The sequence below is a fragment of the Heteronotia binoei genome, chromosome 8 (assembly GCF_032191835.1).
Source record: "Heteronotia binoei isolate CCM8104 ecotype False Entrance Well chromosome 8, APGP_CSIRO_Hbin_v1, whole genome shotgun sequence".
In the NCBI taxonomy this organism is placed as follows: Eukaryota; Metazoa; Chordata; class Lepidosauria; order Squamata; family Gekkonidae; genus Heteronotia; species Heteronotia binoei.
This window is the reverse complement of record NC_083230.1, coordinates 131109313-131125927: the sequence shown is the minus strand read 5'-3', so window position 1 is coordinate 131125927 and position 16615 is coordinate 131109313. Positions and strand designations below refer to the sequence as shown.

Below are 16615 nucleotides of genomic sequence, written 5' to 3'. Positions count from 1 at the left end.
ATGCACCTTGAAGACCAGCACTGAGTTCAATTTTGAGTAGAAGCTTCTAGTTTTACCTCGAACTCAAACTCCCCTGGGCTAGATGGTCTGGATGGCCCTTTCCGACTCTACGATTCTAATGGTGCCCAGCTGGACTCCCGCTTGGTTCTGGATCTGAGCAGAGCACTGTCCCTTGGAGCAGCTGCCCTCAGCCCCTTTCCGCAAAGAAACAAAAGCCGCATAATGCAGCCCTCTCTTTATTTGTCTACCTTCTCTAGGCAGATGACACAAGGGGCAACAGATGCAGTCCAAGGATGCCGCATCTTATAAACAGTGTCACGGGACTCGAGTTCCAGATTGAGGCTGCTGCGGGAGGCTTTAGGCCGGAGTCGCTCTGCGGTGGGCAGTACTGAGAGAGGCTCTCAGGCAACCCTCGTGAGAAAGCCCTGGTGAGCTGATTCTGCTCCCGGTACAATGAGGAGCAGCACCAGGCTGAGGCAGGGTTTCCTTTTCCTTCCCTTCCTCTGTGCTTCCCAGTCTGCCCCACTGGGTTTCCATTCCAGCCTGGGTTGACTCCACACACACACACCCCCGGTGCTTTTTGCAGGCCGATGCTTTGAAGACAGGCACCTACAGAAGGCCCAGCTTGGCACACGCTGCCCCCATTGCAGCCCCCCCCAGGGCCGAGGGACCTTCGGATCAGAATGAAGGCCGTCTTGTGTGCTCCCCAGCGGATGCTGCAGCTCACCTTGGCCATTGTCAAGCCTGACGCTATGGCCCACCCCCTCATCCTGCAGGTAAGGATCAGAATGCGTTTTTGTCCCCCCCCCCCGCCCCTTTTTGTGCTGGGACACATTTCCTTCTGTCTGAAGTGCACCATGAAAGGCCAGATCTCCCCTCCACTGATAGGTGTTGAGGCTTTGTGTGTAGGGTTGGGAAGTTCCTGGAGATGTGGGGCTACTGCCATGGGAAGGCAGGGTTTAGGAAGGAGAGCAAAGTACAATGCCCGCAAGTCCCACCCTCCCAAGTAGCCCTTTTCCCCAGGAAGAGAGTTTCAGAGGTTAGCCATGTTTTGGCTTTGTTGCCATCAAGTCATAGTTGGCTTATGGTGACCAAGTACACCACAGGAGGTGGTGGCAGCTACAAGCATAGACAGCTTCAAGAGGGGAATGGATAAGCATATGGCGCAGAGGTCCATCAGTGGCTATTAGCCACAGCTTATTGTTGGAACTCTCTGTCTGGGGCAGTGATGCTCTGTATTCTGGGTGTTTGGGGGGGGGCACAGTATGAGGGCTTCTAGCTCCATTGGTGGACCTCTTGATGGCACTTGGTTGGAGGTTTTTTGGCCACTGTGTGACACAAGAGTGTTGGACTGGATGGGCCATTGGCCTGATCCAACATGGCTTCTCTTATGTTCTTATGTCTGGGGCAGTGATGCTCTGTATTCTTGGTGCTTGGAGGGGCAACAGTGTGAGGGCTTCTTGTGTCCTGGCCCCACTGGTGGACCTCCTGATGGCACCTGGGTTTTTCTGGCCATTGTGTGACACAGAGTGTTGGACTGGATGGGCCATTGGCCTGATCCAACATGGCTTCTCTTATTGTGACACAGAGTGTTGGACTGGAGGGGCCATTAGCCTGATCCAACATGGCTTCTCTTATGTGACACAGAGTGTTAAACTGGATGGGCCACTGGCCTGATCCAACATGGCTTCTCTTATGTTCTTATGTGACACAGAATGTTGGACTGGAGGGGCCATATGCCTGATCCAACAGGGCTTCTCTTATGTTCTTCTGTGACACAGAGTGTTGGGCTGGAGGGGCCACTGGCCTGATCCAACAGGGCTTCTCTTATGTTCTTATGTGACACAGAGTGTTGGAATGGATGGGCCACTGGCCTGATCCAACATGGCTTCTCTTATGTTCTTATGTGACACAGAATGTTGGACTGGAGGGGCCATATGCCTGATCCAACAGGGCTTCTCTTATGTGACACAGAGTGTTAAACTGGATGGGCCACTGGCCTGATCCAACATGGCTTCTCTTATGTTCTTATGTGACACAGAATGTTGGACTGGAGGGACCATATGCCTGATCCAACAGGGCTTCTCTTATGTTTCTTCTGTGACACAGAGTGTTGGGCTGGAGGGGCCACTGGCCTGATCCAACAGGGCTTCTCTTATGTGACACAGACTGTTGGACTGGATGGGCCACTGGCCTGATGGCTTCTCTTATGTTCTTATGTGACACAGAGTGTTGGACTGGATGGGCCATTGGCCTGATCCAACATGGCTTCTCTGATGTTCTTATGTGACACAGAGTGTTGGACTGGATGGGCCACTGGCCTGATCCAACATGGCTTCTCTTATGTTCTTCTGTGACACAGAGTGTTGGACTGGATGGGCCACTGGCCTGATCCAACATGGCTTCTCTTATGTTCTTATGTGACACAGAGTGTTGGACTGGATGGGCCACTGGCCTGATCCAACATGGCTTCTCTTGTGTTCTTATGATGCCTTTTCTTCCGGTCTGCCAGGCTGTGCACGAGACCATTCTGAGCAACAGGTTCCTGATTGTCCGGTGCAGGGACGTGGTGTGGAGCAGGCAGGACAGCCAGCAGTTCTACCAGGAGCACAGAGGTCAGAGCCCCCCTCCCATCCTCTTTCTCGAAATGGCAGCGGGTTCCACCTCTAGTCTGATCGAGGGCCGCAGCTGGGGCCAGCGGAGAATCCTAATGGTCAGCTCTGAGTTTAGGGAGTTTAGGTGGTTTCTGTTCTTCCAGAAAATTTGGTTGCATCTTAAATGATGCGTAGAGTGCATGTTTATCTCTTCCACCTGGCAGGGCGGGGCTGCATGCATGCATCTTTCTTAATTTTATTCTGACAAGAACCACATCAGGTGCAGTGTTCTCTGTAAGCTGAGTTAGTGTGAGTGAGCTCACACATTTTTGTCTTAGCTCTGGAAGGATGGCTCCAGTACATACTAATTTGTGCAGTAGCTCACAACTAGAATGATTAAAGGTTTGGAACACTTTCCCTATGAAGAAAGGTTAAAACGCTTGGGGCTCTTTAGCTTGGAGAAACGTCGACTGAGGAGTGACATGATGGAGGTTTACAAGATTATGCATGGGATGGAGAAAGTAAAGAGAGAAGTACTTTTCTCCCTTTCTCACAATACAAGAACTCGTGGGCATTCAATGAAATTGTTGAGCAGTCAGGTTAAAACAGATAAAAGGAAGTACTTCACCCAAAGGGTGATTAACATGTGGAATTCACTGCCACAGGACGTGGTGGCGGATACAAGCATAGCCAGCTTTAAGAGGGGATTGGATAAAAATATGGAGCAGAGGTCCATCAGTGGCTTATTAGCCACAGTATATATATATATGCATGTGTGTGAGTGTATATGTATGTATGTGTGTATATATATATATATATATATATACACGCACACACACACAGGCCACTGAGTGTCTGAGAGTGTTGGAATGGATGGGCCATTGTCCTGATCCAACATGGCTTCTCTTGTGTTCTTACGTAACACAGAGTGTTGGACTGGAGGGGCCATTGGCCTGATCCAACATGGCTTCTCTTATGTTCTTACGTGACACAGAGTGTTGAACTAGATGGGCCATTGGCTCTATCCAGCATGGCTTCTCTTATGTTCTTATGTGACACAGAGTGTTGGACTGGATGGGCCATTGGCCTGATCCAACATGGCTTCTCTTATGTTATGTGACACAGACAGAGTGTTGGACTGAATGGGCCATTGGCCTGATCCAACATGGCTTCTCTTATGTTCTTATGTGACACAGAGTGTTGGACTGGAGGGGCCATTGGCCTGATCCAACATGGCTTCTCTTATGTCCTTATGAATGCCAGGAGCTCACAAAGTAGAATTTTTGCCCACAAGACTCTGCAGCTTAGAGGGAACATTGAGTGTTAGGGTGGGAGAGAGAGTGTGACTGGCCCACAGTCTTCCATGAAGTTTCGTGACAAGCTGAAATGTGTACCTTGGCCTCCTTGCCCCTAGTCCAGTGAGAGCCGCTGTGGTTAAGAGCAGTGGACTGTAATCTGGACCTCACACCACCTCCGCAGGAAGCCTGCTGGGTGACTTTGGGCCAGTCCTCTCAGAATTCTCTGAGCCCCCCCTCTCTTACAAGGCGCCTGTTGCTGGGAGGGGAAGGCAAGGCAATTGTAAGCTGCTTTGGGACCCTTTAAAGTAGAGAAAGGGAAAGGAAAGGTCCCCTGTGCAAGTACCAGTCGTTTCTGAATCTGGGGTGACGTTGCTTTCACAACGTTTTCACGGCAGCCTTTTTTACGGGGTGGTTTGCCATTGCCTTCCCAGTCATCTACGCTTTCCCCCCAGCAACCTGGGTGCTCATTTTACCGACCTCGGAAGGGTGGAAGGCTGAGTCAACCTCAAGCTGGCTACCTGAACCAGCTTCCACTGGATCGAATTCTGGTCGTGAGCAGAGGGCTCCGACTGCAGGACTGCAACTACCACTTGAATTGTTTTCTATATTTTGAAATCTGCCCTCAGTGAGAAAGGAAAGGAAAGGTCCCCTGTGCAAACACCAGTCATTTCCGACTGGTGCTTGCACAGGGGACCTTTCTTTTCCTTTCCTTGCCGTTGCCTTCCCCAGTCGTCTACACTTTCCCCCTAGCAAGCTGGACACTCATTTTACCGACCTCAGAAGGATGGAAGGCTGAGTTAACCTCGAGCCGACTACCTGAGACTCAGCTTCCGCCGGGAATCGAACTCGGGTCGTGAGCAGAGCTTAGGACTGCAGCTTTAACACTTGGCGCCACGGGGCTCTCACACAGTAGAGAAAAGCAGGGCGTAAAACCTGCCTTTTCTTCTCTAGCCTCTATATCACATTCACTAATCCCTCTGGTGGCAATCCCTACAACTAGGCAAACTAGGTGATTGCCTAGAGGGCCAGCCTTCTGGGGACACCAAATTGGGCGCCCCCGTGTGGCTCAGTGACATCAGTGCAGGGGGGGCACCAGAAGTTGGCAGTTTCGGCCTGGCTCTGCCCTTACATCTATGTGTCCATTCTGCTCACGCGGTGTCTCTTCTTGGACCTGGCCCTCTTCTTTGCCCAATAGAATTCTGGAGTTTGTGGCCGTTACGGTGGAGAGACCAGCATGTGGGGGAGGCCCCGTGAGCTGGGTGGGGGCGACTCACTTGCTCTCTTCCTTGTTCCAGGGCGCTTTTTCTACCAGAGGCTGGTGGAGTTCATGGCCAGGTACGTGCAAGAATTCCCCGCAGAGAGGAACAATGACGTATGCAAGTAGCATAGATCCTATGCGCTGTTTTAGGGCATGCCTCCTCGAGGGATCAAAATGGTCTGTGGGGGAAGTTTTGCCAAGGACGTGTTGAAAAGAGAAAGCTCACCTTGCCTCGTGTCTCTCCCAGTGGCCCGATGCGGGCCTACATCCTGGCCCACGAGGAAGCCATCCCGTTCTGGAGGTCTCTGATGGGCCCCACCAAAGTGTTCCGCGCCCAGCACACGGATCCGGACTCCATCCGCGGGACCTACGGCCTCACAGACACTCGGAATTCGGTGCATGGGTCAGGTGAGTCTGGCAAAGGCCAGCCTTGGTAGGAAGAAAAGCAGTCTTTTGTTTTCAGGTGGGTGGCCACGTTCATCTGGAGCAGCAGAACAATGTTTGAGTCCAAGGGCACCTTTAAGACAAAGTCCCACTTCTGCCCCAGTGACTAACCACCTCTGTTCATCTCTTGCCTTGAAGACCTCATGAAGAAGGGACGGTGGCTCAGGGGTAGAGCATCTGCTTGGTAAGCAGAAGGTCCCAGGTTCAGTCCCTGGCATCTCTAACTCAAAAGGGTCCAGGCAAAGAGGCATGAAAAACCTCAGCTGGAGACCCTGGAGAGCCACTGCCAGTCTGAGTAGACAAGACTGACTTTGATGAACACAGGGTCTGATTCAGTAGAAGGCAGCTTCATATGTTAATTTATGTTGGGGTGGGGCGGTGGTTCAGTGGCAGAGCATCTGCTTGGTAAGCAGAAGGTCCCAGGTTCAATCCCCAACATCTCCAACTAAAAAGGGTCCAGGCAAAGAGGTGTGAAAAACCTCAACTGGAGACCCTGGAGAGCCATAAATGGGGCTGTGGCTCAGGGGTAGAGCATCTGCTTGGTAAGCAGGAGGTCCCAGGTTCAATCCCCGGCATCTCCAACTCAAAAGGGTCCAGGCAAGTAGACGTGAAAAACCTCAGCCTGAGACCCTGAAGAGCCGGTGCCAGTCTGAGAAGACAAAACTGACGTGGATGGACCCAGGAGGGTCTGATTCAGTAGAAGGCAGCTTCATATGTTCATATATGTTGGAGAGGGACGGTGGCTCAGGGGTAGAGCATCTGCTTCGTAAGCAGAAGGTCCCAGGTTCAATCCCCGGCATCTCTAACTCAAAAGGGTCCAGGCAAATAGGCGTGAAAAACCTCCGCTTGAGACCCTGGAGAGCCGCTGCCAGTCTGAGTAGACAAGACTGACTTTGATGAACACAGGGTCTGATTCAGTAGAAGGCAGCTTCATATGTTAATTTATGTTGGGGTGGGGCGGTGGTTCAGTGGCAGAGCATCTGCTTGGTAAGCAGAAGGTCCCAGGTTCAATCCCCAACATCTCCAACTAAAAAGGCTCCAGGCAAAGAGGTGTGAAAAACCTCAACTGGAGACCCTGGAGAGCCATAAATGGGGCTGTGGCTCAGGGGTAGAGCATCTGCTTGGTAAGCAGGAGGTCCCAGGTTCAATCCCCGGCATCTCCAACTCAAAAGGGTCCAGGCAAGTAGACGTGAAAAACCTCAGCCTGAGACCCTGAAGAGCCGGTGCCAGTCTGAGAAGACAAAACTGACGTGGATGGACCCAGGAGGGTCTGATTCAGTAGAAGGCAGCTTCATATGTTCATATATGTTGGAGAGGGACGGTGGCTCAGGGATAGAGCATCTGCTTGGTAAGCAGAAGGTCCCAGGTTCAATCCCCGACATTTCCAACTAAAAAGGGTCCAGGCAAAGAGGTGTGAAAAACCTCAGCTCGAGACCCTGGAGAGCCGCTGCCAGTCTGAGTACAAAAGATTGATTTTGATGGACCCAGGGGGCGTCTGATTCAGTAGAAGGCAGCTTCATATGTTCACCAACTGAATCTTGACGGCACTTTTCACCACTGTGAGTGTGGAGTAACCGTACAGACCAGGGTTGAGTGGACTGGACAGTTGGTTGAGGGTGTGAGAGCTGAAGAGACTGAGTGGGGTGCAGTAGAGAGCTGTGAGAGAATTCTGTGTTCCATGTGGAAGTTACTAGCTTATATATGGCAAGTGAGGAGAATAATTCCTTTGTGTGGAAGTTGTTGGCATCAGTGGCGAGTGAGGGGAATAGGCCCTTGTGGCTGGGTTAAGGAACTGTGAAGGAGGCGAGATGTAAGTGTGTGCGCGCATCAGAGCTTCTACCCAGAATAAAATTTGGTTGGTCCTCATGGTACCGCTGGACTCGCACTTTGTTACAGAGAAACAAGCAAAACTGTAGGTCTGGCTGAAATTGTGTCACTTCCATACCTATCTGAAACCATTATGCTTATTACTGTCAAGAGTACCTCTTGCCATGATTCTGGGGAGGGGAACCATGCTTATGCATAACCAGTAGTAACCTTTGGGTACTGCTTTGCCAATATTTCTTTGCTCTCACACACTGGTCGGTTATGTCAGCAACATATTACGTATCCTTCCACCCTGTTATGTCAGCAACATATTACGTATCCTTACACCCTGTTATGTCAGCAACATATTACGTATCCTTCCACCCTGTTATGTCAGCAACATATTACGTATCCTTCCACCCTGTTATGTCTGCAACATATTATGTATCCTTCCACCCTGAGAACTGAGCTCCGAGCTCTCCAGGGTCACAGGCGCTATCGGTTCACAGAGACTCTCGAGTGTTTCGTTTTCGGCTGGACAAAGGGAGGCATAGTTAATTGGAAAAGTGAGGGGGGACATAATGATAGGTAGATTTTGGCGCTTTGGCTTTTGAAACCTGTAAGATGAACCCGCGGTATATCTAGGTGCACTGAGGTCTTTGCCTTCAGTTGCAGCAGAGACCTGTCTGTCTGAAATGTCTCTGCTAATTCAGATAAAATCCTTTTTATAAAACGAAGGAGTATTGATTGGTCCAGGCAAGGGGGCATGAAAAACCTTCGGCTTGAGACCCTGGAGAGCCGCTGCCAGTCTGAGTACAAAATATTGATTTTGATGGATTGGGGGGGGGGGGGAGTCTGGTTCCGTAGAAGGCAGCTTCAGATGTTCAGATGTTCACCAACCAAATCTTGATGGCATTTTCACCACTGTGAGTAGAGAGTAGCCGTACGGACCAGGGTTGAGTGGACTGAGAGCTGAAGAGACTGAGCGGGGTGCAGTAGAGAGCAGTACAGTAGAGAGAGGTACAGAAACTTGCAGCATTTGACAATTGCCTTTGCTGAAAAGATTGCACTATTATAGTTTTAGATGAACTGTTGTCTGTCTTTAAGAGGCAACAGCTGTTTTACGTACAGCAAAGGGATCCTGCTTTTACCTCAGAGCCACCCACACATTTTGTCGTTCTGCCCAATGTAAGAAAGCCATCCCGATTCAACTAAGAAGTCTGAGGTGAGAGCCTTCAGAGGCAAGCAAAAATAAGTAGGAATTGCTGAGGAAGGCCAGGGGGCCGCATCACACGGGGCACCGTAGAACACACCAGAGAGAGGCACCTTGAGAGAGGCTGCGAGTATAAGAGGTCTCATAAAGAAGGAGAAGACTGCAGATTTATACCACGCCCTTCTCTCCGAATCAGAGACTCGGACATTTTAAGAAAAAATTGGATATATATCCCACCCTACACTTTGAATCTCAGAGCGACTTACAATCTCCTTTACCTTCCTCCCCCACAGCAGGCACCCTGTGAGGTGGGTGGGGCTCAGAGAGCTCTGAGAGAAGCTGCCCTTTCAACGAGGAGTGGGGAATCCAACCCGGTTCTCCCAGATAAGAGAGCTCTGGCTGACCCAAGGCCATTCCAGCAGCTGCAAGTGGTGGAGAGGGGAATCAAACCCGGTTCTCCCAGATTAGAGAGTCATGGCTGACCCAAGGCCATTCCAGCAGGTGCAAGGGGAGGAGGGGGGAATCAAACCCGGTTCTCCTAGATAAGAGAGTCATGGCTGACCCAAGGCCATTACAGCAGGTGCAAGGGGAGGAGGGGGGAATCAAACCCGGTTCTCCTAGATAAGAGAGCCTTGGCTGACCCAAGGCCATTCCAGCAGCTGCAAGGGGAGGAGGGGGGGAATCAAACCCGGTTCTCCTAGATAAGAGAGCCATGGCTGACCCAACGCCATTCCAGCAGCTGCAAGTGGAGGAGTGGGGAATCAAACCTGGTTCTCCCAGATAAGAGAGCCATGGCTGACCCAAGGCCATTCCAGCAGCTGCAAGTGGAGGAGAGGGGAATCAAACCTGGTTCTCCCAGATAAGAGAGCTCTGGCTGACCCAAGGCCATTCCAGCAGCTGCAAGTGGAGAAGTGGAGAATCAAATCCAGTTCTCCCAGATAAGAGAGCGATGACTGACCCAAGGCCATTCCAGCAGCTGCAAGTGGAGGAGGGGGGAATCAAACCCGGTTAGAATCCTAGAGTTGGAAGGGACCTTCAGGGTCATTTGTCCAACCCCCTGCACAATGCAGGAAATTCACAAACGCCTCCCCCTAAATTCACAGGTTCTCCCTGATAAGAGTCTGCACACTTAACCACTTCACCAAACTGGCTCTCAGGAGTGAAGACATCTCAGGAGGGTGTGGCTCTCGTATTGGCTCACATTTCCATTCCTCTTTTGCTTGCTCAGACTCAGCAGCTTCGGCCAGAAGGGAGATGGCCGCCTTCTTCCCGGACTTCTGTGAGGAGTACTGGTACCAGCATGAGGAGCCGCGCCTGCGCAGCGGGGCGGTCTGCTACGACACTGAGGCCGCCATTCACCGCGTGCCCAGAGACGGATGGACGGAGAGGGATTAAAGGCATCTGAGGGGATGGGAGTCAGTGGGGCAGGATCCCCAAACCCAAAGTTTGCTTCTACAGGTTCAGGTCACCCACCAGGCATAGCAGGTGACCACTGAAATCCATTTTGTGCTGATTTATGTTGGGTCAGCACACGGCTATTTGGAGGCCTGCGAGGACAGAGTTCTGGACGCACCTCCTGACGCCAGAGCTGCTCGTCTGTCCGTGCCGGATCAGGGTCTTCCGTTCATGGCCTTCGCGGGGAGCCCGGCCGTCGCAGCAGTGCTTCCACTGCGGGGCAGCATTTGCGCAGTCAGAATGTAATTTGGGAGTGACGGGACTTTTGATGTACAGAAACTCACAACTTTGAAGGAGAAACTGGAGCTTCCTTCCGAAGGATATTCTTTGCACTGTGTCTGGGCAGAGATTGCCAAAGAAAAACGAATAAAGCCAATCTCTCCAGCTTCCCCTCCGAGCATGGATCCTAAAGGGGTGCAGCCACAGACTCCTCCTCCATTGGCTGGAGGCAATGGGCCAAATCGGCCACACGGTGAAGCAGTTGTACCACCGGCTGGAGGTCTAAATCCACCAAGCCGTGAAGGGGTGATGGGAGTAAAACCTAAGGGAGAAAGGACTCTTCGTCCTGTGGGTGCTAAGTCTGAAAAGCCTGTAAGGAGAATAAAGAACATAAGAGAAGCCATGTTGGGTCAGGTCTCTTATGTTCTTCAGTGACACAGAGTGTTGGACTGGATGGGCCGTTGACCTGATCCAACATGGCTTCTCTTCTGTTCTTATGTGACACAGAGTATTGGGGAGTATTGGACAGGATGGGCCATTGGCCTGATCCAACATGGCTTCTCTTGTGTTCTTATGTGACACAGAGTGTTGGACTGGAGGGGCCATTGGCCTGATCCAACATGGCTTCTCTTATGTTCTTATGTGACACAAAGCGTTGGACTGGATGGGCCATTGGCCTGATCCAACATGGATCCTGTTATGTTTTTCTGTGACACAGAGTGTTGGACTGGATGGGCCTTTGGCCTGATCCAACATGACTTCTCTTATGTTCTTATGTGACACAGAGTGTTGGACTTGATGGGCCATTGGCCTGATCCAACATGGCTTCTCTTGTGTTCTTATGTGACACAGAGTGTTGGACTGGAGGGGCCATTGGCCTGATCCAACATGGCTTCTCTTATGTTCTTATGTGACACAGAGTGTTGGACTGGATGGGCCATTGGCCTGATCCAACATGACTTCTCTTCTGTTCTTATGTGACACAGAGTGTTGGACTGGATGGGCCAGTGGCCTGATCCAACATGGCTTCTCTTCTGTTCTTATGTGACACAGAGTGTTGGACTGGATGGGCCATTGGCCTGATCCAACAGGGCTTCTCTTCTGTTCTTATGTGACACAGAGTATTGGAGAGTATTGGACAGGATGGGCCATTGGCCTGATCCAACATGGCTTCTCTTCTGTTCTTATGTGACACAGAGTGTTGGACTGGATGGGCCATTGGCCTGATCCAACAGGGCTTCTCTTCTGTTCTTATGTGACACAGAGTATTGGAGAGTATTGGACAGGATGGGCCATTGGCCTGATCCAACAGGGCTTCTCTTCTGTTTTTATGTGACACAGAGTGTTGGACTCGATGGGCCATTGGCTTGATCCAACAGGGCTTCTCTTCTGTTCTTATCCTCTTCTTGGCATGGGAGCTGAGACTGAGTTTGGGAGATTACTAGTGGGTGAGGCCAGGCTTGGCTTTCTTTTTGGGAGGCCAGTGAGAGGAAGTAGAGCAAATGCCTTAAGTCCTGGTTCTGCAAAGGGGCCCAATCCCTAGAGGGATCCATCTGAGGAGGGTGGTGCTGTCCCCTGGTCACAGTCGCTCCTGAGTTTGCCGTTAGTCTCCTGCGGTGAAGCCCACGAGTTCCAACCGCTGCTTCCCCTAAATTGCCCTGTATTCTGTGAAGAGGAACATGGCCACATTCTCAGCTGATGCTTCCTTCTCCCTTTCTTGGTTTTTTAGGGTATAAAGAATGGAATGACACCCTCTGCTGCTATGAGAGACCTTTCCTCCGCAGATGGAGAGCATCCTAGTCCAAGAGCTCTAGAGGGAAGCCCAGGGTATACTTGGGAGCAAGCTGTGCCTGCCAGATGCCAGACTTCTCTCCGTCTCAAGGGCAGCATTTCCTTCAGCTCTGTCTGAGGGTTCCCCGGGCTATCCTCTCTTCCTGCTCTGGAGTTGTCCTTTTCCTGCCCTTCTTTGCTCGCTAGTAAACATTGCTGGAAGCCTGCAGTCCTCCTTCATCTTTCTTCCCCCCTCCCCCCCCCCCGGGAGAGGCAAGTCCTGCTCCCTCCGTGAGTCCCACAGGCTGGGCTGAGGTTTGTGGCATCTGGGTTTGCAGAAAGGTCCAACTGGCCAGCTGGCCCAAGGGCCACGCTCACTGCCATCTCTGGGCCATCTACAGTGGGGGATTGGACTGAAGCACCCCCCACCTTGGCCACCGGGGGCAGTAATGGACTAGGGTTGGGTTTGCCAGACAACCTCCGGGTGGGAATGAAGGAAAAACCCCAAAAGGTTCCGTGTATATACCGGCCTCCAAAATATCTTTCAACAATCAAGTCCACTTAGACGTGTCCATAATCAAACTCAAATTTATTTACGGAAGCCGTAAGCTTTAGAAGAAATAAATTTACATCTGCAGATCACTGCAGATGGTGACTGCAGCCATGAAATTAAAAGACGTTTGCTCCTTGGGAGGATACCTGGGCAGTATCATAAGAAGTAGAGACATCACCCAGCCAACAAAAGTCCGTATAGTCAAAGTGATGGTATTCCCAGTAGTAATGTACAGCTGTGAGAACTGGACCGCAAGGAAGGCCGAGCGCAGAAGAATAGATGCTTTTGAACTGTGTTGCTGGAGAAGACTCTTGAGAGTCCCTTGGACTGCAAGAAGATCCAATCAGTCAGTCCTAAGGGAAATCAGCCCAGACTGTTCCCTGGAAGGTCAGATGCTGAAGCTGAAGCTCAAATACTTTGGCCACCAAATGAGAATGGAGCACTCCCTGGAGAAGACCTGGATGCTGGGAAAGACAGAAGGCCAAAGAAGAAGGGGACGGCAGAAGATGAGATGGCTGGACAGCATTCCTGATGCGACTAACACGAATTTGAGCAGACTTCGGAGGATGGTGGAAGACAGGAGGGCCTGGCGTGACTTCGCCCATGGGGTCGCAAAGAGTCGGACTCGACTGTGCGACTGAACAACAACAAGCTTTAGAAAAGTGTAAATGGTGCAGAATCTACATGTAACTTATCCACAAAAAAATATTTTTTTTGTTCTTCCTCTTCAGCCATGTGCGTTTTTATTTACAGCAGATTAATCATAAATGTGACAGGATTAATCGATTTAATTTTCCTGTTTCGCTCCAACGCTTTATCCCAGCCGAAGTTTATTTCCTTACGCATGTTTTCTTGGCAGTAAGCTTACTGACGCATATGTAGGTCGAAGCGGACTTTACTGTTGAAAGATATTTTGGAGGCTGGTATATACACGGAACCTCTTGGTTTCCCCCCCTTAATTCCATTTCTCCGTGGGACTTTTTGGTTGCTCGACCTCCAGGTGAGGCCTGGAGATCTCCCGGAATTACATGTGACCTCCAGGCAATAGAGTTCAGTTCTTTGGAGAAAATGGCTGCTTCAGAGGGTGGACTTTATGGATTATACCCCAGTGAGGTCCTTTCTCTGCCCAACCCCTACCCTCCCCAGGACCCACCTCCAAACCTCCAGGAATTTCCCAACATGGAACTGGCATCTCTAACTGGGGAGAATCTCTCCAAGAGGGAGCTGGCGCACCCAACCTTTGGCAGGGTAAATGTTTGCTTTTAAGGTGCCACAGCCCTGCCCCAGATGGCTCAGGCTAGCTTGGTCAGCCCTGGTGGGTGCTTGGAGGGGAGACCACCACGGAAGTCCATGGCGACTAGGCAAGCAATGTTCCCCCTAAGCTGCAGAGTCTTGTGAACAAAAATTCTACGTTGTGAGCTCCTGGCATTACAGTTGTGAGCTGCTGCACAAATTAGTGTGCTCTGGGGCCATCCTTCCTGAGCTAAGACAAAAGATGTGTGAGCTGGAGGCTAAAAAAACTGTGAGCTAGCTCACGCTAACTCATCTTAGAGGGAACACTGCTAGGAAGAGAGAGGCAGGCAATGGGCAACCACCTCTTTTTCTTGCCTTGAAAACCCTGCGTGGCTCACCACAAGTGGGCTGTGACGTGACAGCACCAAACACACACACACATGGTGCCCCAACCCTCCATAAGAACATAAGAGAAGCCATGTTAGATCAGGCCAATGCCCCCTCCAGTCCAACACTCTGTGTCACCTAAGAACATAATAGAAGCCCTGTTGGATCAGGCCAGTGGCCCCTCCAGTCCAACACTCTGTGTCACATAAGAACATAATAGAAGCCCTGTTGGATCAGGCCAATGGCCCCTCCAGTCCAACACTCTGTGTCACCTAAGAACATAAGAGAAGCCCTGTTGGATCAGGCCAGTGGCCCCTCCAGTCCAACACTCTGTGTCACATAAGAACATAAGAGAAGCCCTGTTGGATCAGGCCAATGGCCCATCCAGTCCAACGCCTTGTGTCACATAAGAACATAAGAAAAGCCGTGTTGGATCAGGCCAATGGCCCCTCCAGTCCAACACTCTGTGTCACATAAGAACATAAGAGAAGCCCTGTTGGATCAGGCCAGTGGCCCCTCCAGTCCAACACACTGTGTCACATAAGAGAAGCCCTGTTGGATCAGGCCAATGGCCCATCCAGTCCAACGCTTTGTGTCACATAAGAACATAAGAGAAGCCATGTTGGATCAGGCCAATGGCCCCTCAAGTCCAACACTCTGTGTCACATAAGAACATAAGAGAAGCCCTGTTGGATCAGGCCAATGGCCCATCCAGTCCAACGCCTTGTGTCACATAAGAACATAAGAAAAGCCGTGTTGGATCAGGCCAATGGCCCCTCCAGTCCAACACTCTGTGTCACATAAGAACATAAGAGAAGCCCTGTTGGATCAGGCCAGTGGCCCCTCCAGTCCAACACTCTGTGTCACATAAGAGAAGCCCTGTTGGATCAGGCCAATGGCCCATCCAGTCCAACGCTTTGTGTCACATAAGAACATAAGAGAAGCCATGTTGGATCAGGCCAATGGCCCCTCAAGTCCAACACTCTGTGTCACATAAGAACATAAGAGAAGCCCTGTTGGATCAGGCCAGTGGCCCCTCCAGTCCAACACTCTGTGTCACATAAGAGAAGCCCTGTTGGATCAGGCCAATGGCCCATCCAGTCCAACGCTTTGTGTCACATAAGAACATAAGAGAAGCCATGTTGGATCAGGCCAATGGCCCCTCAAGTCCAACACTCTGTGTCACATAAGAACATAAGAGAAGCCCTGTTGGATCAGGCCAATGGCCCCTCCAGTCCAACACTCTGTGTCACACAGTGGTCAAAAAAAAAAAAAAAATATATATATATATATATACACACACACACACACACACACATATATACTGTGGCTAATAGCCACTGATGGACCTCTGCTCCATATTTTTATCTAAACCCCTCTTGAAGGTGGCCATGCTTGTGGCCGCCACCACCTCCTGTGGCAGTGAATTCCACATGTTAATCATCCTTTGGGTGAGGAAGTTCTTCCTTTTATCCGTTTTAACTTGTCTGCTCAGCAGTATAAGAACATAATCCGTTTTGTCTTTTCCCAGTATAAAGCCCACACTATTTATTTATTTACAGCATCTTCATTTCCCTGGCTTTTCTCCACAGAAGTTGGATTCAAAGTAGCTTAAAAGTGTTAAGGAACAAAAACATTAAATTCCACAAGGATTTGAAAATCTTGTTACCCGCCCTGCAGACCGTGAACAGCGAACCCAACTGTCGCCAGTAGATGGAGGCACGGAAAATAAATTGTTTCAGCATCACAAAATGGACTTCCGGTGGGCAGTTTGCAGTCATTGAGTGGGAAAGGCCGTCTTGAACAACTGGGTCTTTGAACATTTTAGGAACGGCCCCGCTCAGGAAGGTCTGGCCATTGGGGGGGTGAGGAGGGGGGCAACTGCTGCCAAGACCCAGGAGTGACTTGGAGTCGTCCAAACTGGTCTCCCAATCTTTTTGAGCCTGTTGCATGTAAAGGGTGATTTCTCTCCCAGTCCGCACACACGCAATCAGGATCTGTGAGGAACAAAACAAATTTTTTTTATTGCACTAAAAGGAGATCAGATCCCTCCGGGTAAAATCAACTGCTCCTGAGACAGGAGCAAAGAACAAGTTCTATATAAAACTTAACACATTGCGTTTCTGTGACAAATAAGGTGAGATTGTGATTTGGCACCTCGATTTAAAGTGATGGCGTGGCAAGAATTTAGAGGGCTAGGTGAATTACTAAGAAACTTTGCTACGTGTTAATCTGGGACTGTGGGAAGCTGCAACTTGAGTGTGTCTGCGTGGTCCTTGAGTTCCTGAAGCCAGTTTTGTGTCGTGGTTAAGCCGGGGCTTTTTTGGTAGAAAAAGCCCAGCAGGGACTCATTTGCATATTAGGACACACCCCCTGACACCAAGC

At 50.6% G+C, this 16615-nt stretch overlaps 1 protein-coding gene and 1 non-coding gene across 2 annotated transcripts; both read left to right on the top strand.

Moving 5' to 3' along the window:
• The first annotated feature begins 620 nt into the window (after positions 1-620).
• Positions 621-10017, top strand: LOC132576683 (nucleoside diphosphate kinase 6-like). Its single transcript, XM_060246057.1, has 5 exons — positions 621-776; positions 2513-2615; positions 5188-5227; positions 5398-5558; positions 9842-10017. Exons 1-5 carry the CDS (start codon positions 684-686, stop codon positions 10006-10008), a joined length of 564 nt encoding a protein of 187 aa, XP_060102040.1. The 5' UTR covers positions 621-683; the 3' UTR covers positions 10009-10017.
• On the top strand, positions 6331-6399 carry TRNAT-CGU (transfer RNA threonine (anticodon CGU)). Its single transcript has one exon. It is a non-coding gene; the product is annotated as a tRNA-Thr (tRNA).
• Positions 10018-16615: the final 6598 nt, after the last annotated feature.